This window comes from Cuculus canorus, chromosome 13, assembly GCF_017976375.1.
Source record: "Cuculus canorus isolate bCucCan1 chromosome 13, bCucCan1.pri, whole genome shotgun sequence".
In the NCBI taxonomy this organism is placed as follows: Eukaryota; Metazoa; Chordata; class Aves; order Cuculiformes; family Cuculidae; genus Cuculus; species Cuculus canorus.
The window spans coordinates 20,847,515-20,866,438 of record NC_071413.1 but is presented as its reverse complement, the minus strand read 5'-3'; the positions used below and the strand labels follow the sequence as shown (position 1 = coordinate 20,866,438).

Genomic DNA, 18,924 nt, shown 5'->3' with positions numbered 1-18,924 from the left:
TGGGAAAGGTTGAAAAATGTGGAACCTGAATTAATACCTTGTTAAACCTTTTAATATTCTTTTTTTTTTTTTGTCATTCCTGTTGGAGTGGTGCAGGAGCCACTGCTGGCATCAGCCCAGCAGCAGTCTGCCTCCAAACTGCTTTTATTTCAGTTTATGAGGCAATCAGTGGGTCTTGTGTTGGAATCGCCTTGAAAGGGCACTTGTAATTATGTTTCTGACGCATTCCCGTGTCCCTAGCTGGGCAGTCCTGGTCGAACAGTTGCCTGCAGCTTTGCAGCTGAGCTCCTACAGCAAACAACTTAAAAAATGTATGGGGCAGGTGCTGGCAGGCTGAAGGGAGCAAAACAATTTGGACAAAGTGTTCTATTCTGTGCCTGGCTGTTGCTGCTGGTGCCCTGAGCTGGTGGAGGACACAAGTACCAAAGCATGGAGTAATCCCTTGGTAGCAACCTGCCTTGTGACCCTGGGTAGCAAAGTGATGTCTTTGGTGCTGAGGTTCTCTGCCGTCAAAGGGCTGTACCATACCCTCCCTGCGTATCACATTGAGGGGCTGCGGGAGGTAGAGCTTTCTCCTTTCTTACCCTTTCTGGGATTCAACGTTTTCCTGCTCTGAGAGTTGTGACTTGTAGTGCTGGTCCAACCAACAGCACGCTACTTCTGTCAGGTGGCAGGCTGGCTGGAGTGGTTTTTCTTGTGCATCTTAGCTTTGTGTCTTCGTTTATCTTGGCTGGTAAGGACCGACATCAGTCGGTTTTGGCTCTGGGTTGTAGAAGGCTGAGGGTACTCTTGAGGTCAAGACCATTTGGATCTTAGCTCTACCACAGGCTTTGAAGACTTGCTTTCCATCGTGCATGTCCAGATACTGTAAGCTTTTTAATTGCGAGATTCTCTGCTCTGTTCTCGTGAGTGCTCAGATGGAGCCCTGCATTCAGTTCTGGAGTTCTCCGCATAGGAAGGACGTGGGGCTGTCGGAGTGAGTCCAGAGGAGGCCACGGAGATGATCCCAGGTCTGGAGCACCTCCCATAAAAGGACAGGCCGAGAGAGTTGGGGTTGTTCAGTGTGAAGGAGAGAAGGATCCCAGGAGACCTTAGAGCAGCTTCCAGTACTGAAAGGGGCTCCAGGAAAGCTGGGGGGTGGGGGAGGCTCTTGATCAGGGAGTGCAGGGATAGGACGAGGGGGAACAGTTTTAAGCTGAAAGAGGTTGAGGTGAAATTTTAGGAAGAAATGTTTTCCTGTGAGGGTGGTGAGATCCTGGCCCAGGGTGCCCAGAGCAGGGGTGGCTGCCCTGTCCCTGGAGGGGTTCCAGGCCAGGTTGGATGGGGCTGAAGCCCCTGATCCAGTGCGAGTTGTCCCTGCCCATGGCACAGGTGGAACTGGATCGGCATTCAAGTCCCTTCCAACCCAAACCATTCTGTGATTCCTTTCCCAACTCCTGCCTCTTCTTGGTCCTATGCTCAAGTCCCAGAAATGTGCAGAGTTTAACAGCTGGGATCTAACCCAGGAGCAACTCCTGTGGCTGTATTGAGGCCATTGTAGAGGGGTTTTTTTCCAGGCTTTGTGGTTACCACACTATGCCTCTTAAATTCCTGCATGCTCAGGGTCTGCCTGGTGTATCTCACGGTGGCTCACATGCTCCCTGCACGTTTGAGGTGGACCCTGATGGCATGAGAGTGCAGGGGTGACAGGAGGACGGGGACCGTGCTGGGAGCCAGCAGAGTGCATGGGAAACGGTGCTGCTCCCTGGCAGGCAGGGGAAAGAGCTGGCCTTTTGGATGCTGCATTTGAAAAGAAATAGGCTGTGTGATTGTATTAATCTGAACCCATCATTTGTGGCTCAGGATGGCTCTGTGGGGAGCTCTGGCTTAACTGCTGCATGAAGGCACAGAGTTTATTCTGTCAAAGGAAGTTCCTGGACGTAGAGTAGCTTTTGGCATCCTGCTGCTGCATGATGTGACCGGCCTTGCCAAGAGCTCTGGCTGGGTGGTGTGTCTGGCATGCCCTAAATTGTGATCATGCGGTAGTAAAGCTTTTGTTTCTTCTTGAACTGATTTTCCCCTTTTCCCACCTCACCCCTTTCCAATCTGATCAGCAAGCACTTCTAAATATTCATAACGTGGGATTTATCTCTATCCACATGATTGCCGCTGGTTTGAAAGCATGTGACAATGGAACAGGGGAGCAGGGTTAATCTCCTGCGCTGGCAGAACAGAACTAGTAGAGCACAAGGATTTATTCTTATTTCTGAACATGCCTTTTGTATGGTATTTGCTGTCCGCAGGGAAGGAGGAAGGACGGTTTCCCTTCCCTAACCGCTGCTTCAGATGCTGATTCACTGTGAGGACAGGGACATGGGTGCACTGGTTTTATGCAAGTGGGATTTCAGGGCATCAGTGCCTCCAGGCATAACGAATAACTCCACAGCGCTTTCCTTGCTGCCAACCCAGCAGTAACCCAGCTGAGTTTGCAGTTCCTCAGATTTCTCCGTGTGCATCAGCCAGTTTCTGCATGGAAGTTGCTGGCTCAGGTTGATGGGTAGTAGGCAAGCAGCAATTAGCCTGGCTTGTGAGCATGTCAGATCCAGACCACGGATGAGCCTGCCCGCCCTCACTGGCAGCAGATGTGGCCAGAGGCCCTGGTGTGGGATGGTGGGATGGAGGATGTGCCCTCTGGGCTGGCTGAGCCTTGGATCACGCTGGAGGAAGGTGGGATGGAGCACCGTGTGTTCTGGGCTGGCTGAGGCATGGGTCACGCTGCCTCGGTGTCCACAGAGCTGCAGGGCCCCAGAAAGGCTCACGGATTTCTGCTCCAAGGGAGAAAAATTGTTATCTTGGCAAACCAAGGCAACCTCATTAAGAGCTACGGAGAGCATGAAAAGCGTGTTGCTGGAGGCAGGTCATCGTAAATGAGGGGGCTAAAGTAGCTGGGTGTTTCTAACAATTAATTATTGAGTGGCTTTCTAGAGAGTCTTTCTCATGTTTGTAATTCATTCCCTGCTGTAGATGCCATATTGATTTATAATTTTTTGAAGTTCAATATTTTGCGCCCTGAGGGCCTCAAACAAAAATTAACTAGAAAATGAGCACTAATTTCTGTGTTCTGCCTTGTCAGAGCTTTCTCTCCCGTTCCCCATCCCCGGAGCCAGTTTCTGTGCTCTGGTTTGGGTTGTAGATGTTGCCAAGTCTGTGTGCCGTGGGTGGCAGAACAGCTGTGGCAGAAGAGCTGCCTCGCTGACCGACTAATGAGGAAATCAAGAGCCTGGTTAAGAGCTTGAAATTGCCCCCAGTGACCTGAGCAGAGCATTCAGTAGCTGCTGGTGAGACAGGCCTGTTTGAATGAATAAGCGTTCCTGTTCATTTGAAGAAAATATTCCCCTCCTCCCCCAGCTCTAATTAGCTACTCTTTTCCTTTTTTTCTGCCATGAGTATGGAGTGTTTGTCACTGGAATGAAATCTTAACAAGATGCATGTTCTGCAGCTTGCAGCTGATGGAGGTGATCTCGGTGCAGGGCATGTGGGGACTAGTGTACCTGCTCTCTTTGTCTCCTTGCTGGATATTTGGGTTTGCTTTTGTGATCGTTTGTGAATATGGCTCATCCTTACCTCTGGTTCATCTTTTTTCCTCCAACAGAGTTACTAAAGAAGTGGACTCGAACTCAAAAGAAGCTAAATCTTTTCTGAAGCAGCAAGAGAAACGGCAGTCAGCGGCTCTAGCTTCCCTCCCTACAGGATCTGGGTGAGTATGTGTTTCTCAGCCCAGGTATGGACCTCTAGTGAGAAAGGCAGCACTTGAGCCTACGTAGGCCCTGTAGTTTTAAGCTGGTGGGTGTTTGTTTTCTGCAGGATTTCAGTGGGCGCAAGGCCTGGAGGGCAGGATGGTTTGGAGAGGAGGGAAGCGGAAGAAGCAACCCGTGAGTCTCAGTGACTCACGTACTAGGTTCAGGCTTGAATTTCTCAATCCTTATAAATCGTTCGTCCTAGTGAGGAAATTTTGTTCTGAATGCCTTGAGCAGCCTGATGAAACTGCAAGTAGTTGAGGAACATGCCTGGGATTGCCTGCAGTTCCTCTGGGAAGTGCTTCTAGGGACTATAAAAAGCCATGACGGGTTGGGCTGTGGCTTCTTATAAACTTTGGGGGAGCATTTGTATGAGAGAGGCTTTTGCCTCTTTGATGTTCTGTAATATCATTTCGATGTGGATTTGTCACTTTCCGTTCGAGCCCTAACACCTAATTCTGAGATTATCATAATGCTTGTCAAAGATAAAAAGAGGTCGGATCCCCTGTGCATCTGACATGACACTCGTGTGGCTCTTGATGGGCTTGGGAGATCACCCGCTCCTCAGGAATAGAGGAGATGCTTCTGTGTTCCAACAATGATTTTTATTTAAGTCAGTCATTTGCATTTATATTTGAAAGACATAAGCTGCGTACAATTTGGTCACATAGAAACAACATCCATCAGATGAATACATTGTCCTACCCATCTGCTGAAGAGCAATCCTCCAGTGTGAGTTAAGGCTGCCTTTTCCCGAGATAGGCTGTTATTCAGTTGCTGCAGCTGGATTGTCAGTCATTTTTACAGCTAAGCATTGCGTAGCTTATAGTCAGATCAGGGTAGTGAAAGCATAGAGTGCATGTGTGTGACTCTTGACAGCTGCTGTTCCCCGAGATGAATGGATGCATAGATGAGCATAGTCTTGTTGTTGTTCACGCCACAGAAGGGTTTGTCCCTGCAGAGCTCATTAATTGTAACCTAAGTGTTGTGTATGGGGTTTTGTGCTGGAAGAACTTGCCTTGAGTTGGACTGGAATTCTTTGTTCAATCTGGGCGGCCACGGAAGGGGTTCGAGTAGCAGCTGAAGCCAGTGCAGCTCCACTGCTGGTGGTCTCATGACTTCAAGCTTGCCTTCCAGTTCCCCCAGCAAATGCCCTGCTGCTCTGAGTGCGAGCAGGTTTGGTAGCCCACTGGGAAAGCCCCACAGGCCGCTTGCTGCCTTGTTCTGCTGAGATCTGTGTTTCCTCCAGCCCAGGGGAGGAGGTGGATGGCCAGTTGGCCTGCACAGCCTGGTTGTGCTGGAGTTGCACAGCTGCTTGTGCTGGAGCTCTGATCACTCAGGAGAAACAGCCAGAGCCCTGTTTGAGTTAACATTGCAGACAGAATCCACATCAAATGTAGAAAAAAAGGAATAAAAATCAATATAATAAATAACAAGTTCAAGGACTCCTTTAACTTTTTTCCAGTGTGATTATTTTGGAAGCAGCTTAATTAGGTCACTGTTCGGATTGCTGATATGTGATGTCCTACTGACAGTTGCCTGCCCAGGATGTGTGGTGGCCTGGCTGCAGCAAAGGCAGGGGAAAAACATCCTTGGCTTGTATATGTTGCCTTCCTTCAGAGCAGCAAATCTTGGTGCAACACAGCCCCGTGTGCCTTCCCTTTCACAACCTGCTGCAGAATATCCTGCTTTTGTGCAGTGATGCTGCAGGTGTTGGGCTGACGGTTGGACTGGATGATCTTAGAGGTCTTTTCCAACCTTAGTGATTCCATGATTCTGTTTGATCAACATGTGGAACAGCCCAGTGCTCTTGAGGGTTTAACAGGACAGCCTGACCAGTGTGTGCCCTCTGGTCTGAGAGTGCTCCAGGGAGCCTTCTATCCTGGAATGGCGTTCAAGACTGATCCCTGAGACTGCCAGCAAACATGCTTGTCTTTGGTGCTTCCAGCTGGGAAATCAGGCAGGGTATTTTCAGGCAAGAAAGTTACTAAGTCTTGCAGTGTTCCTTAAAGCCAGAGGTGAGTCCCTTATGTTAAGACAATTACAAAGGTCAGGTTTTAGACTTGGAGCCAAGCTATTGTCAAAGCCCTGCTCCTCTGGAGCAAAGAGTCACAAACCTCCGTGACATTCCAGAGCTGCGCCTGGGGACCAACGGAGCCTGCCGTAGCCTGATGGCTCATTGCTGGTGCCCTTTGGCTACGTAAATTAGAAGTTTTGTGGGACAGGGTGCATTTCTCCCTTGTGCATTACTGCAGAGCCCCAGTCTGCGTCAGCATCACTAGAAGGCAGTGAAAAACATGTGATTTGGGATCCTAGAGGTGCCTGTGGACACCCACTGTGTCAGCCCTCGGGAGCTTTGTCAGCTATTGAAAGAAGAGCCTTGCCCTGTGTGCGGGGGTTTCAGGCAGCTGAGAGTGGCCTCTCCATCTGATTTTTCTTGCTTCACCTTGCAAGCCGCTTGTGTTACTTCTGGATGCAGCCAGCTAGTCTGCGTTTATTTGGTTTCCCTTCTCTAAACAGACAGAAGTAATCCAGGAAAGCAGCGGTCACAAAACCAAACATCCGGTTCCACATCTCCACGTTACAAACCCTTGCAGCCCAACGGGTCCAGGGGAAGGGATGTTTGGGGCTGAAAGTGCATTTCCTGAATGTGTTTAACATCCATACAGGATGTGCTATAAAAAGCTGGATTTGTGCTTGTGAGGGGCATGGGGGTGGCTGTAGGAGAATAACTTAAACGCTTGGCTGTAATTAAAGCCAGGAGTACAAAACAACCCACCCAGTTCTCTCAACAGGCTTTGCTAGAAAGGTCAGAAGCCCTTGGTTCCCAGGGATATGATGGTTTCCCAGCCTTCGCATTATTCCCATCATGTTCCCCCTGTGACACCCAGCCAGGCAGCGGTCTGTCAGCAGCACATATCGGTTTATTGGAGGGGTTTGGGATTATTACTCTTTCTTGGGTTCTGTTAGGTTCTCATTGATGCTGTCAGAGGTATCGGATGCAGTGAGGGGATCTTCTGATCCCTACTAATTTGCAGTCACAAAAAGCAGGTGGAAGGCTCCCAGCATCCAAAACCAGCCCTCCACTTACCCTCCTAAGCCTCCTTGCCTGTCTGTGTGTTTAGGGCTTGTTTCCAACACTTCCCAACACTCCTGGGCTTTCTGTGGGCAGCAAGCGTGCTCCTGGCTGTAAGTGCTGACCTGATGGAGGGGTCAGTCAGCTGAGAGCTGCCTTCTGCTCCCTCCCTAGTCCAGGCAGGACCCATGAGCTGGGTCCATCATCCTCTGCGCTAGTAATCCTATTTTGCAACACCGTTTCCTATTCAGAGGATGCTAAAGCAAATTAAATCCTCCGCAGAGCTTACTGGAGAATGACTATATGCGTGTACTTGTGCATGAGGGCCGTAAGACACAACGAGGGGGGTTGAACTCCATGCTGGGAAATACCTGCACAGACCTGAGCCCTTCGGTGCGCATGGCTGCGATCTGCCCGTCGGTCCTTGCTGCTCATCAGAGCATGGCGGTGTTGCATAGGGAACAGAGCACTGTGGCAGTCTTGAAAAGGAAAAAAAATTGTAGTTGATGGATCTTTGAGATTCTCCCCTAGGCATCGGTTTCTACACTGCCTGAACAGGAGCCAGGAAGAAAAAGGGAGGTTTCTTACTGGCTTTGTTCTCGCCTTTGCCTATTACCAAACTCATTTGTAATTAAACATGGACTTGCTCACTCAGCCCAGCTGTTGCTTTTCTGTTTGATCCTGCCTGAAATTACAGTGGTGGATGCGTGACCTCCCAGGCCTTTTCATGCCTCGTAGGCTGGTATAAACACAGGGTAAAATGTGGCTTTGAAGCAAGCAGGCACCACTCCCACAGAGTTCAGGAGGTGCGGTGCTTGCTGACCTCTGGGCTGAGTTTGGTCTGCGAGGGTTTGGACCTCAGTGCAAGACCCAGCAGGAAGAGGCGCTGCAGGAAGACTCTGACCTGGAGAAACTTACTCGCCCTGAACACAGAAAGATAAACTCTAGCCTGTTCGTTGTAGATGCTTTTCTCCCCTAGCCCACAGTCAGAGCAGCTTGTGTGAACTGACCATTATATGATGTGAAAAGAGTCAGGCCTGTGCTTTTAGAAGACATTTATTCTGCCACTAGCTAATTTGGGAGCAGAGGGACTCCAGCAGGATGACGTCCATCCATGGCTTCTCTCCCATCTTCAGTGTGCAGGAGGAGGCGTGGTGGCAGTCTTTGTGGGATGATGTGGGTGGTGGGTGCACCTTGAGCCTGTCTGCAGCATCCTCACATGTTGCTGTGATTTCTAACCTAACCTTCCTCTCAAGCCTGGTTACTCCTAGGAGCTGCTTCGCGTCCAAAGCTTTTTCTTGCCAAAGATGTTCTTTCTGCATGACTTAGCTGGAGCTAATCAGATCCCTTTGCTGTCATAACCAAAACTGGTTACTTGAGATCTAAAGTGGACACTGGTGGGAGGAGCACAGGCTCTCGGCTTCTGTAAACCTCAGATGATCTAGAGCAAGTGCTGCTGCACTAACGTGCCTCCAGGGAGCAATTTCATTTCACAGCAATCCCACAGGCTTTTTTTTTCTTCAGGAATTTACAATCTGATTTCAGCTCAGTGACAACTGTGAGTGGTTATTTAGCTAAAACTCTTGCACCTTTTGCTTGTATGGGCTGAACAAGGGTACAGGTGAATCGAATAATCTAGACTTCAGAGGGAGCTGGAGGTGTGGGTTTTTTCAGTAGTCATTTAAACAATTGAATAGCTCTGTTCTTGCTGGCGATTTCAGGACCTCTCAGCTTTCTGCTGCGCTTCCCTTGCTGTGCTCCAGAGAGTGCTGTTCTCCCAGACGGAGAGATCCGGCCCCTTGCACCATGGCCAAATGTCTGGGTATGAGTAGTACATGACATATTTTTCTGTGCACAAGATGAACCAGCCAGGGGCAATATTCGTGTGCCCTAGAGCCAGTTTTACTTATTTCCTGTTCATACACTTTGGTTTTGAAAGATTAAAGGTGGTGGTAGCTGTTCCAAGTGAGCAATTTCTCTTCAGGTCTCAGATCCTTTGTTATATTTATTTCTGTTTTAATTATTCATTATTAGTGTCTGTCTACTGGCTTATGCATATCCACTCCTTGGATCAACATGGTATGAAAGCTGGATGATTCTTTTTTTTTAGTATCTTGGTTTTATTTGCTAGGAGGACTGAAATTAATGACCTCATGGGGATCAGCGTGGAGAGGTGTGTGCATGGGGAAGGGGAGGCTTGTCGTTAGGAAAAGTGGTGGCTGGTTAGGTCTGCAATAGAAGGGTTTCCATCAGCCATCGTGAATAAAGATGCTGATTGCAGCACATGTGCCAAACAACCTTATCCTCTAAAAATCTACCTGCCCTCTCGACGTCAGTGTGGTCTGAGGCTGCTGGTGTCACTCAGAATCAGACCCCTCGCAGAGCCCGCAGCAGTGAGGCCACCGATCTCCAGCTGGCACAGGTTTGGCAGCAGCAAGGACACCAGCTTGGGCTTTGCAGCCCAGCTGAGGAGCAAAGTAAGTCAGGCTCTCCAAGCTGTGACCCGTGGCTGCAATACCACAGCCCCTGGGCTAGGGACGTGACCACTAGCTGCAGACAGGCTTATCTAGGGCTGCGGTCACCCCAGAGCCTGAACCGTGTGTGGGAGAGCTCTGCAGGTTTGGGTCTTTGCCCCTTCTCAAGACAGTTCTTGCTCTTGAGCTTATGTGAAGCATTTTCTTATAAGAAAGAGAGCTCTGAATGCGGGAAGTTTCGTTCCCACTCTCCCAGACTCAAAGCAGAACGTGCACTAAATATCTTTCTTTTAAACTAGTCTCTCAGGAGCAATCCTTCCTCGTTCTCAGGCTAAATGAGTCAGTGCCTTCTACCCGAGCCTCTATTTTGCAATAGGAATGAATGAGACATTTTTAGCTCCATTCTGTGCTTTCCTGCGGCCATGCAGGGGAGCGTGTGGGTGCTTTTGCTTGGGGCAATGGTAAATTGTTGGAAGGAAATTTAGCAGTGCCTGCATGGCTCTGTGCCTTGCTTCTGTCCTCTGTCTTGATGTGGCTAAGCTGGATCCCTGGGCCAGGCTAACTGGGATCAGCTGTTTCTTTTTCTAGTCTTGTTGGAGGTTCAGCAGAATGGAATTTCAGCTATTTGAGGACTTATACTCTCTAAAGCATCTGTCTTATAAAATACAAACAACCCCCTACTAGTCTGGGGCTTTTGATAATTCCCCAATGAAAGTTGTGGGGCAGTTTTCCCTTAGGGCAGTACAGGTTTTATGAGGCTTATTTTCATTTGCTTTCATCTTTTTAGATTGTGAGCATTTCTCTTTCTCCCTCTGTGAAAGCGATTCAGGAAATTAACTGTTAATGGGGAAAGAAGCCAGCTGTATTTTTACTCCAGACTCCTTGCAAGATTGCGAAGGAAAACCCTTGCATCTTCCCATGTTAGACTGGGTCTGGTTGGCGTGAGAGGTGAGACAGGCAGCCTTGCTTTGCCGTGGAAACCTGGGACTGGAGGTGGATGCTAAGAGCTCCTGTTCCCAGCTGTGCCATGGCTTGGGGGTGTGTCTATCAAGATTTGTTTCCACTCCTGTCTTATTTTGCTTTATAGTGCTTCCTTGCATATTAACTGAGCTGCACAATGTCCCTTGAGTGTCTCCCCCATACCAGATGCTTGTGTTACATCCTCTTGCTTTCCCACACTTGTGTTCCTCCCTTTTTCTCATGCCAAAGAACAAGTTCAGCTGAATCATTCTTCATAAAATATGAAGCAGCTAAGTCAGGCTGGGTGGCAGTCAGAGCAGAGTGCTGTTCTCTGCTCTCAGGCACTCTTGTTGCCCCAGGCTTTTCACATACTAGTGGCTTCATTCATGGAAAATCACAAACTGGTGGCCTCATTCATGGAAAATCAGCACACCAGTATTTTCCAGCATGTTTATTAGCCAAAACTTTGATTTGCACGCAAGGTTGTCAGCCTTGTGCAGGACTGGGCTGAGAAAACAGGCATGCCCAGGCTGGCTGGCTTGATATCAAGATGTGAAGTCAAGCAATTAGGGTTCATTACAGACTGGCTTTCTCCATTCCTGCCTTTAAGGAGATGTTGGTGTGTGTCAGAGCTTTTGAAGGGCGTGGGGTGTTTCTTCGGAGCGCCAGCCTCTTTGGATGGCAGCAGGCTCTGCAACTGTTGTTGTTTGTTTCCAGAAAAAGCCCAAGAGAGGCTGAGCAAGTGCCTGCCCCAGCCACGGGGATTTCCTCTGCTGGTTTCTGGCCATGAGGATGGTTAGCACGGCTGGGGTTCACTTCAGCTATTGCTGTCCCGGTGTGGAGGTGGCACCTCTCCCCCTATTTCTCGCACTCCCTTACTTATTCCTACACGAAACCCAGAGGCTTGAGTAAACTAGTGTGTGGGCTGAGCTGAAAGGGCACCTTAAACAATCTCCAAACTGCCTAAAGCTCCCTAGGGTGCTCTAATCCGGTCTGCCAAGCCATGGAGTACTTTATTTCCCTATCCAAGGAGTTTCAAAGACTTCATGACATGTTGGGTTACAGCTGAGTTGGCTTTGTCCCGGAGCCCTTGCCACTGCGCTCTTAACAGCTACCACAGTGCTTGGGGCGGTTGCTGTACCGTGGGACCCTCTGCGGAGGCAGATAACTGGTGTCACATTGGCAGCAGCCGTGCAGACGTCCCGCTGGGTGCGCGAGGACGTGCATGAGATGCTCTTGTATCCGCTGAGGAAGGGAGTGTTTTATTTGAAGTTTCTGTTGGAGACCGCTCTTTTTACTGGGAACCTCAGGGGAAGATGCATTTTGTACCATCTCTTCTCATACATCTTCTATCGATTATCAGCAAATAAGTGTGGATGTATGAGTTTGAGCTGGCCTTGCACAGTAGCTTTTGATACTCTCAGGAACTCCTACTTCAGTGCAGTTGCTGTAAGCCTCCAGGCAGCCGGTGGACAATACAGACGCCTGTTCATCGCCTGACTGCCTCGCTTGAGAACAATGATGGCATTTCGTGAAGTAACAAGTCCTGGGCATGTGCAGGGTTGGATTGTAGCAGTATTTTTTCCCTTTCAGTGGCAGGCTTCAGAGCAGCAGGCTGGGCTGCAACACCCGTGAGCGTAAGCGCAGAGGCAACTTGCACCTTTTGGAAAATGCTTCGCTGAAAGAAACCAAAACAGCATGACCAGCGGGTTGAGGGAAGTGAGAGCTCACCTGGAGCCCTGCATTCAGTTCTGGAGTCCTCAGCACAGGAAGGGCATGGAGCTGATAGAGTGAGTCCAGAGGAGGCCACGAAGATGATCCGAGGGCAGGAGCACCTCCCATATGAGGACAGGCTGAGAGAGTTGGTGTTGTTCAGCCTGGAGAAGAGAAGGCTGAAGGGAGACCATAAAGCAGCTTCCAGGACTGAAAGGGGCTCCAGAAAAGGTGGGGAGGGGCTCTTGATCAGGGAGTGCAGGGATAGGATGAGGGGGAACAGTTTTCAGCTGGAAGGAGGGAGATTGAGATGGGATCTGAAGAAGAAATGTTTTTCTGTGAGGGTGGGGAGGTCCTGGCCCAGGTTGCCCAGAGCAGTGGTGGCTGCCCCATCCCTGGAGGGGTTCCAGGCCAGGTTGGATGGGGCTGGAGCCCCTGACCCAGTGGGAGGTGTCCCTGCTCATGGAGGGGGTTATAGGAACTGGGCGGGCTTATCTCTTCCAACCCAAAGCCTTCTATGATTCTGTGAAATGGCTGTTCTTTAGGTGCTTGCTTGTGTTGCCTCGTGGCTGAGTGCGCCTGTGCTGTGTGTCACTGGTGTGTGTATGGTGTTAGGAAGACGGTTGAGATGCTTGTTTGGCAGCAAGGAGGGGGTTAAAGTGGACCCACAAAGGCTGGCTGATTGCAGCTCAAGGCTTTCATAAAGAAAAGCCGTTGGGAATTCAGCCAGAGGCTTTGGTCTCCCCCTGCCCCCCTTCCCATTGCTAGAGGCGGGCTAACCTTCTTGACTGGTCTTGAGCTGCATCCCTGCCAGGACCACTCGCATAGGGAAGCTCTGCGAAAAAAGCATGTGAAAGATGAGATTATTAAACTTTCTTGGGAGAGCACGGAAAGAGTAATTTTCCAGCGTGGTTGTGCTGTTTCCTTACACGAAGGCTGGTGTGCAGCATGCCGGCCTCTTCATCCGTGACCTGCAGATTTCCCATCGCAGGATGGCTGGGGAAGCAGGTGGTACTATGATATCTCTTACTCCCCAGAGACTGGTATGCAGGGATGTCCTTGGCTTTGCCGTAGGCTCTGGATGATGCACGGTAAAGTCAGTTAGGCCAGAAAAATGTGAAGGTGGTTCAGCAGTGGTTTGTACACCCATCATGCTGACCTGTGCTGCGGCCAGGAACTGTTCCTGCAGCGTGTGCCCTGCTTCCAGGCTCTGCGACTTCCTGTACGATGCATATTTTGCGTTAGGGGAGTGCTAAACAGACCATGCCACCCAGGGCCTTTTGTTGTACAGCGTTCACTTTAAGGACAAGCACCATCACGATATTTTTCCTAATGTGTAAAATCCCTTCTCACTCCCTGCTGTTTGCCATAACCCTTTGGAAAGCTGGAAGGGCTCTCGTTTCCTTTCCTGCTCACACGCGTGTGCTTGCGAGCCTTGCCAGCACTGTTTGGCTGTTTGTCTTGGAAGGGGGATTTTTTTGTCCTACTTTCCCAAGTCGGAGAAGAGTGTGTAGCATTTGTTTTGGAAACAAAACAGCTTCTGGAGTTACATGGCCTCTGCGAACAGATCAGTACAAACCAGGTTATGTGCTTTGGGTTTTGAAGGCTGTACAAGATAGCTGGCTCCTTCCTCACTTTATGGTTTCACGGCTACTGCATTTAACAAGGATTCTTAAGAAACCTTTGAAGGAGTAGTGTATCATCAACTTTGCTGGTCCTGTGGGACAGTCCTGACACTTAGCAGCTTTCCCCTGGCGATGCTGCAATTGCAGGTCAGGGTTTGTATCTTTTGTGGGGGTCTGTCTGCGCTCAGACCAATGGGTTGGGTTTTTCATACGGACTTTTCTTCAGAGCCTTTGGAAGTAAAAGTGTCGGTGGATATTAGTGAGAGGTTGTTGGTCATTGCTGTTGAGGGACACTACAATGTCTTCAGCTTCCGTTGCTACCAATAAACATCTCCTGGGGAAAAAAATTGCTTTCTGCCTCCTTCCTTTAGCACCCGCGAGCTGGATGAGAAGTTGAGAGTGCTGCTGGTAGTCGAGAGTGCTTTCCTGTCTCTGTGTGGCACAGGCATCCTTTGGTCAGCTTTGATGCCTCCCTGCTCCACAACCTGCCATGCTCGCATTGTGCTGGGTCGGTAGATAACCATGCTGCATTGTCCTTATTTGCTGGAGTTGCCTTTAACAAGTGTGAGACTTGGTGTCAGGTCTGGGGTAGCTTGGGAGGGACAGCATTGGCACCACAGTCACCTCTAAACAAATAAATGTCATCTTTGGCCATCGATTTTCTGGCCGCGCTCGCCATTTAGGAGGCAATGAGATCATATTGGCAGGGCTGAAAGTATAAATCCATGCAGGCTCTGCCACAGGTTGTGGAAAACCTTGAGTGTGGTGTCCTGGGGCTTAAAACCCAGGCAGAAATTGGCACACTCCCTACACATGCTCATCTGTGCCAGAGCTTCTGCTTTGCTTGATGTATGACAGGCTGGGAAGGGAAGTGGCTGGATAGTAGCCATCGCAGTTATAAAGTCTGCATTTTCTGTATCAAGCTTACAAACTAAGGGAGCCTCGGGCAGTCCTGGAAACTCCAAAGTACTGCTTTGTCTAGGATTTCCAAAGCAAACCCTGCATTTGTCTCTTCTCTCATTTGCCATGCTTTTCCTCTCCGCCCCACACCTCCTCTGTTGCACTGTAGCATTGATTGCCAGTTAACAGATCCCCATTCGGTGCTAGGGGTAACTTGAGCCCTGGCAAGGCAAGCTGGGTTGGCTTTCCAGCAATCCCAGTCTCAAGGGTGACAGGGGAGGCTTGGAGGGTGCCTGCGTGTGTGGTGTTGCTTGACTGGTTTCATGGTTTACAGCAAGGTGTAGCACACAGGAGGAAAACCCTTCACCATATGCAGATTTACTGTTACTCCCTGCTCTGTAAGACTTGAGGGCTCATGGGAGAGTGTCCCCGCTGTGGAAGGGCTGCAGGAAAGCTCTTGATCAGGGAGGGCAGGTATGGGGTGAGGGGCGAGGGTTTTAAGCTGAAAGATGGGAGATTGAGATGAAATCTGAGGAAGAAATGTTTTGCTGTGAGAGTGGTGAGGCCCTGGCCCAGGGTGCCCAGAGCAGTGGTGGCTGCCCCATCCCTGGAGGGGTTCCAGGCCAGGTTGGATGGGGCTTGGAGCCCCTGATCCAGTGGGAGGTGTCTCTGCCCAGGGCAGGGGGTGGGACTGGATGGGCTTTGAGGTCCCTTCCAACCCAAACCATTCTATGATCTGAGCCCCTCGTGAGCCATGTTGGAAGCTGGAGATTCAGGGGGCTGAACCCTAAACCCTGCTTATGCTGGGATGGGGACCTCAGTCAGCTCCTATACTTCTTAGCCAGTAAAACTGCAGGGTCTCAAACAATTCCAAAAGATTATTTGAAGTCAAGTCTGTGCTTGGAATGAAAGGAGGGCTTTGAGCACAGTCCAGTTTTGTCCACGCAGGCAGACTAAACCATTGCAAACTTCTTAGCCGGGAGCAGCTTTGGGCAGTCTGTACTCAGCACCTTTACAAGCCCACCCTGGCCTCTCACTGCTGCTTTTTGAGGTGCAATGAAAAACTGCAAACCCTCAGTGGTCCCTCTTTGCCACAAGCTGTGTTTTGCAGGAGGGGGTCTTGGTTCTAGATCATTTTTAAAGGCAGGTTTGAGCCCAACATGAGTGCTGAAACGTACCGAAACCACTTCTGGAATGGGTGAAATGTTTGGGACAGCTGTCCAGTTTGCTACAGCCCCAGAGATGCCCTTTGCCTGGTCCTCATCACTGCATGTGGTTCCTGCCTTCATCCTATTAATGTAGCAGTGAAGGCACCAGAGGCTGGCTTGCCGAGGTTACCCAGGAAGTCTAGCAGATGAGGTTTTCCCAGACCTGAGGCTGTTTCCCAAGCCTTCTGGGTTGCCTTTCTTGTAGTACTTTGCTCTCTGTGTAGCCTTCCAGTCTGCTGCTGCTTCTAAGTGTAAAGGCTAGCTGTACGGGCAAAGAGGTTTTTTAATAAAACAACAAAATCCTTTTCTGAGTTGTCCATGCCCAGTGCAGCAGGCCTGCAAAATTGCTCTTTAGTCAAGCACTTCAGCTCCAGCCTCTGCCTGCCTGCGGAGCTGAAGGCCAGAAACGCTCATGACTTCATCTGGCCTGAACTCCTGCACAGCCGCTACAGTGCCAAACCAGCGGCCTTTGTTTGGCCTTTCTGGTAATGGATTTTAGCTAATCTTGAGTGAAAGACCTCAATAAATGAAGAATCTCCCCGTTCTTTGGGGTTAATTAGCTGTGGCAGCTAATTGTGGAACAAATTGTTTGAAACAGTTACAAACACCAGAACTTCCCAGAGTACAGCAAATTGCTTGAGTTCTGCTCTCGTGGGTTTTACTTAGGTGGCACTAGGACACGTTGTGTTTATGCCTGTTTAATTCAGAGGAGTCTGCTGCTGCCTCTCAAGCTCTGCAGCTCTCTTGAGGTGCCTGTCGCTATTTGAGGATGCACGGAGGCTGATTTATGACATTTACCAGCTTCACCAAGGGCAAACTCCAGAGCCGTTATAGCTGGAGTGATTCATCTTTCCTCTTGTACGTGGAGATAAATGTCAGGATGGATGTCAGCTGTCTGGCCGATGCATGAGTGAATCTGTTTTCCTGTGTGCACCTTGAGCCCAGAGTATGTGTGCATATTTTTACCGTTTGTGATAAACCTGAAAACGCAGATTGTGTTGGAGGAAGAGGGCCTTCTGGCTTTAAATATTGATACCAATATAACAGAGCTGTGGCTGTGACAATCTGGGAGCCCTGAAGCATTAGCTCAGAGATTATGCCGAATGCCATGGGGAATTCAGTGTTGTGCAAAATAAAAGAAAGGGCTTTGCAAAGTGATAACATGCTTCAGATGCAGAAATAAGGACAGGGTCCTCTTGGGTCCACAAGCTGGGCTGAAAGTGGGAAGGGAAAGATTCAGACTGAGGGCTGGGAAGAGGCCCCTGAGAGAGTATTTAATTTTACTTTGATTTGCGATGTAACTGAAAAGAAAGCAGCTGCCCAGAAACCAGGCGCCTATGGACTGATTGCTGTGGAGGAAGAGGTGAAGACCCGGTTCCTTGGAAACACTCGAGGCATGGTGAGGATTTGGTAGGTCGTCATCATCTCAAGTGCCTCAGTTCAGAGCGTACCAAGTAGTTCTGCTGTGTGGTTCTTCAACAGCTAATCAAGTGGAACAGTCATCCAGAAGACGCGATAAGGGCTGAGAAACTTTATAAAATAACTTCAGTGTTGTTCTCATCTCTGTGATCCTTTCAGGACTTGGAGCCACATGCAGAGTTAGTACACAGTCAGCGCACGCTGGGTTTATTCTGTGCACAGTTGCCCCTCCCGGGGCCTGTGAATAAACCGGAGCAGGGGCCCGTGGACCCCTGCGCTGGCTCCACACAGAGCATACCTGCCACTTCTTGGAGGGCTTCCTAGCGAAGGCATGCTTCGTGCAGGCCTGACCCTGTGCTGCTTCCAAATCCAAGCTGGCTTTGTGCCTGGCTGTGCCTGGTCTCATAAGCTCTCTCCAAAGCGGATTTGCTGGGCAGTGCCTGTCAAGGCACATGGGCTGGCTGTGGAGCAGTGAGCAGTGGTCTCACCTTTGTCTGGGCACTGCAGCCCCCATCCTCCCCTGCTGCTGTGAAGGTGAGGAGCTGACTGGAGGCTATTTTCTGCATCTCAATGCCAGCTTTTATGTTTACCACTTGTAATAAATGTAGTCTACACCTTTGCTTTGTAGTTGATGGCTATTCAATTTTTTGCAAGCTGTTCCAGTGTAGGATATAGCTTTTTAAAATACAGGGGCAGTTGCTGGTGAGGGTAGGAGTGAACAGCACAGCACAGCTCGGACTCATCTGGGTGAAGCTGTGCAGGAGAGGACTCGCCGTTTGTCCTGTGCCAGAGGAGTTTCAGCATCTGATGCATCAGGTGGTGGCATGGGAGTGCATTGTCGTGAGTTGGTGTGCATGCCAGTTGCACGTGTTGCTCTGTAGAGTTTGAGCGTGTTAGGTTGGTAAAGGAAAAGCAAGCTTATAAAACTTTAGGGTAACTTATCTTCATGTAAAGAAGCAAATCACGCCAAAGGACTGCAGGGGACGGAGAGGAGGTGGCAACCCATTCTTTTCATTGAACTGAAGTTTCACTTAAAGTGGAGAGAGTATGAAAGGAAGTTATTTTTCTCTGACAAGTCCTTTATTTAAACATAAAATCTTTTCCTGGCTACTTGCAAAAGACACCGTTAGAGTGGTCCTGTACGTGACACTTCTTTCAGGCTGAGTCTCCACTGCGGCGTCAGCCAGAAGATCTTGCCACTGGCTGTTGAGTTCCCACTATTCTTCTCACATCCATGCTTGTTGGATCTTTTTGCTGAGCTCTTTTGGCGCACATAGCTGAAACTAGCCTGCCTGCCAGCATCGCATGCTAAACCAGCTCTGCAACAGCCGAGTGCTGGAGCCAATGTCAAGGAAGAGATGAATGGGGTTTAAATTGTGAGGGAACTTCAGTCTTAGTTAAAGATCTTCATCTTTCCCAAATAAGCTTGTTTTGCTGAGGCAGGAAAGATGCAACGAGGAAGGATCATTTTACACTTCAGCATTCATGTTGCATGTGTGCTCTTGGGCAGTGCTAGAGACAAGGCCCTGGTTTAGACGTGACGATGGATGACTTGCACTATCTTCTGTTCTGGAAGCTGCTCTACATGTGCGTATATTAAGGTGACTGTTAGGATAACATCATCACTTGTTGCATAGAGTTGCAAGAAAAAACTGTTTTGTGTCCCAGCAGAGCAGTGCTGCCGTCACATACAAGTAACTGCCGGTGCCTGTGGTCTTTGCAGTCATAGCTCACTCAGACCTACAGCATTGTGATACCATTTTCTTTAGCTTT

The 18,924-nt window shown here is 49.5% G+C and overlaps 1 protein-coding gene across 2 annotated transcripts in view; it reads left to right on the top strand.

Annotated features, from left to right (window-relative positions):
- The window catches only part of CFDP1 (craniofacial development protein 1), a 70,281-nt gene that overhangs the window by 15,053 nt on the left and 36,304 nt on the right, over nt 1–18,924 (top strand). For both annotated transcript variants that reach the window (XM_009557138.2, XM_054078840.1), the window contains exon 5: nt 3,632–3,736. In XM_009557138.2, coding sequence (XP_009555433.1) covers nt 3,632–3,736 — 105 coding nt within the window. The remainder of the gene's footprint in view (nt 1–3,631; nt 3,737–18,924) is intronic.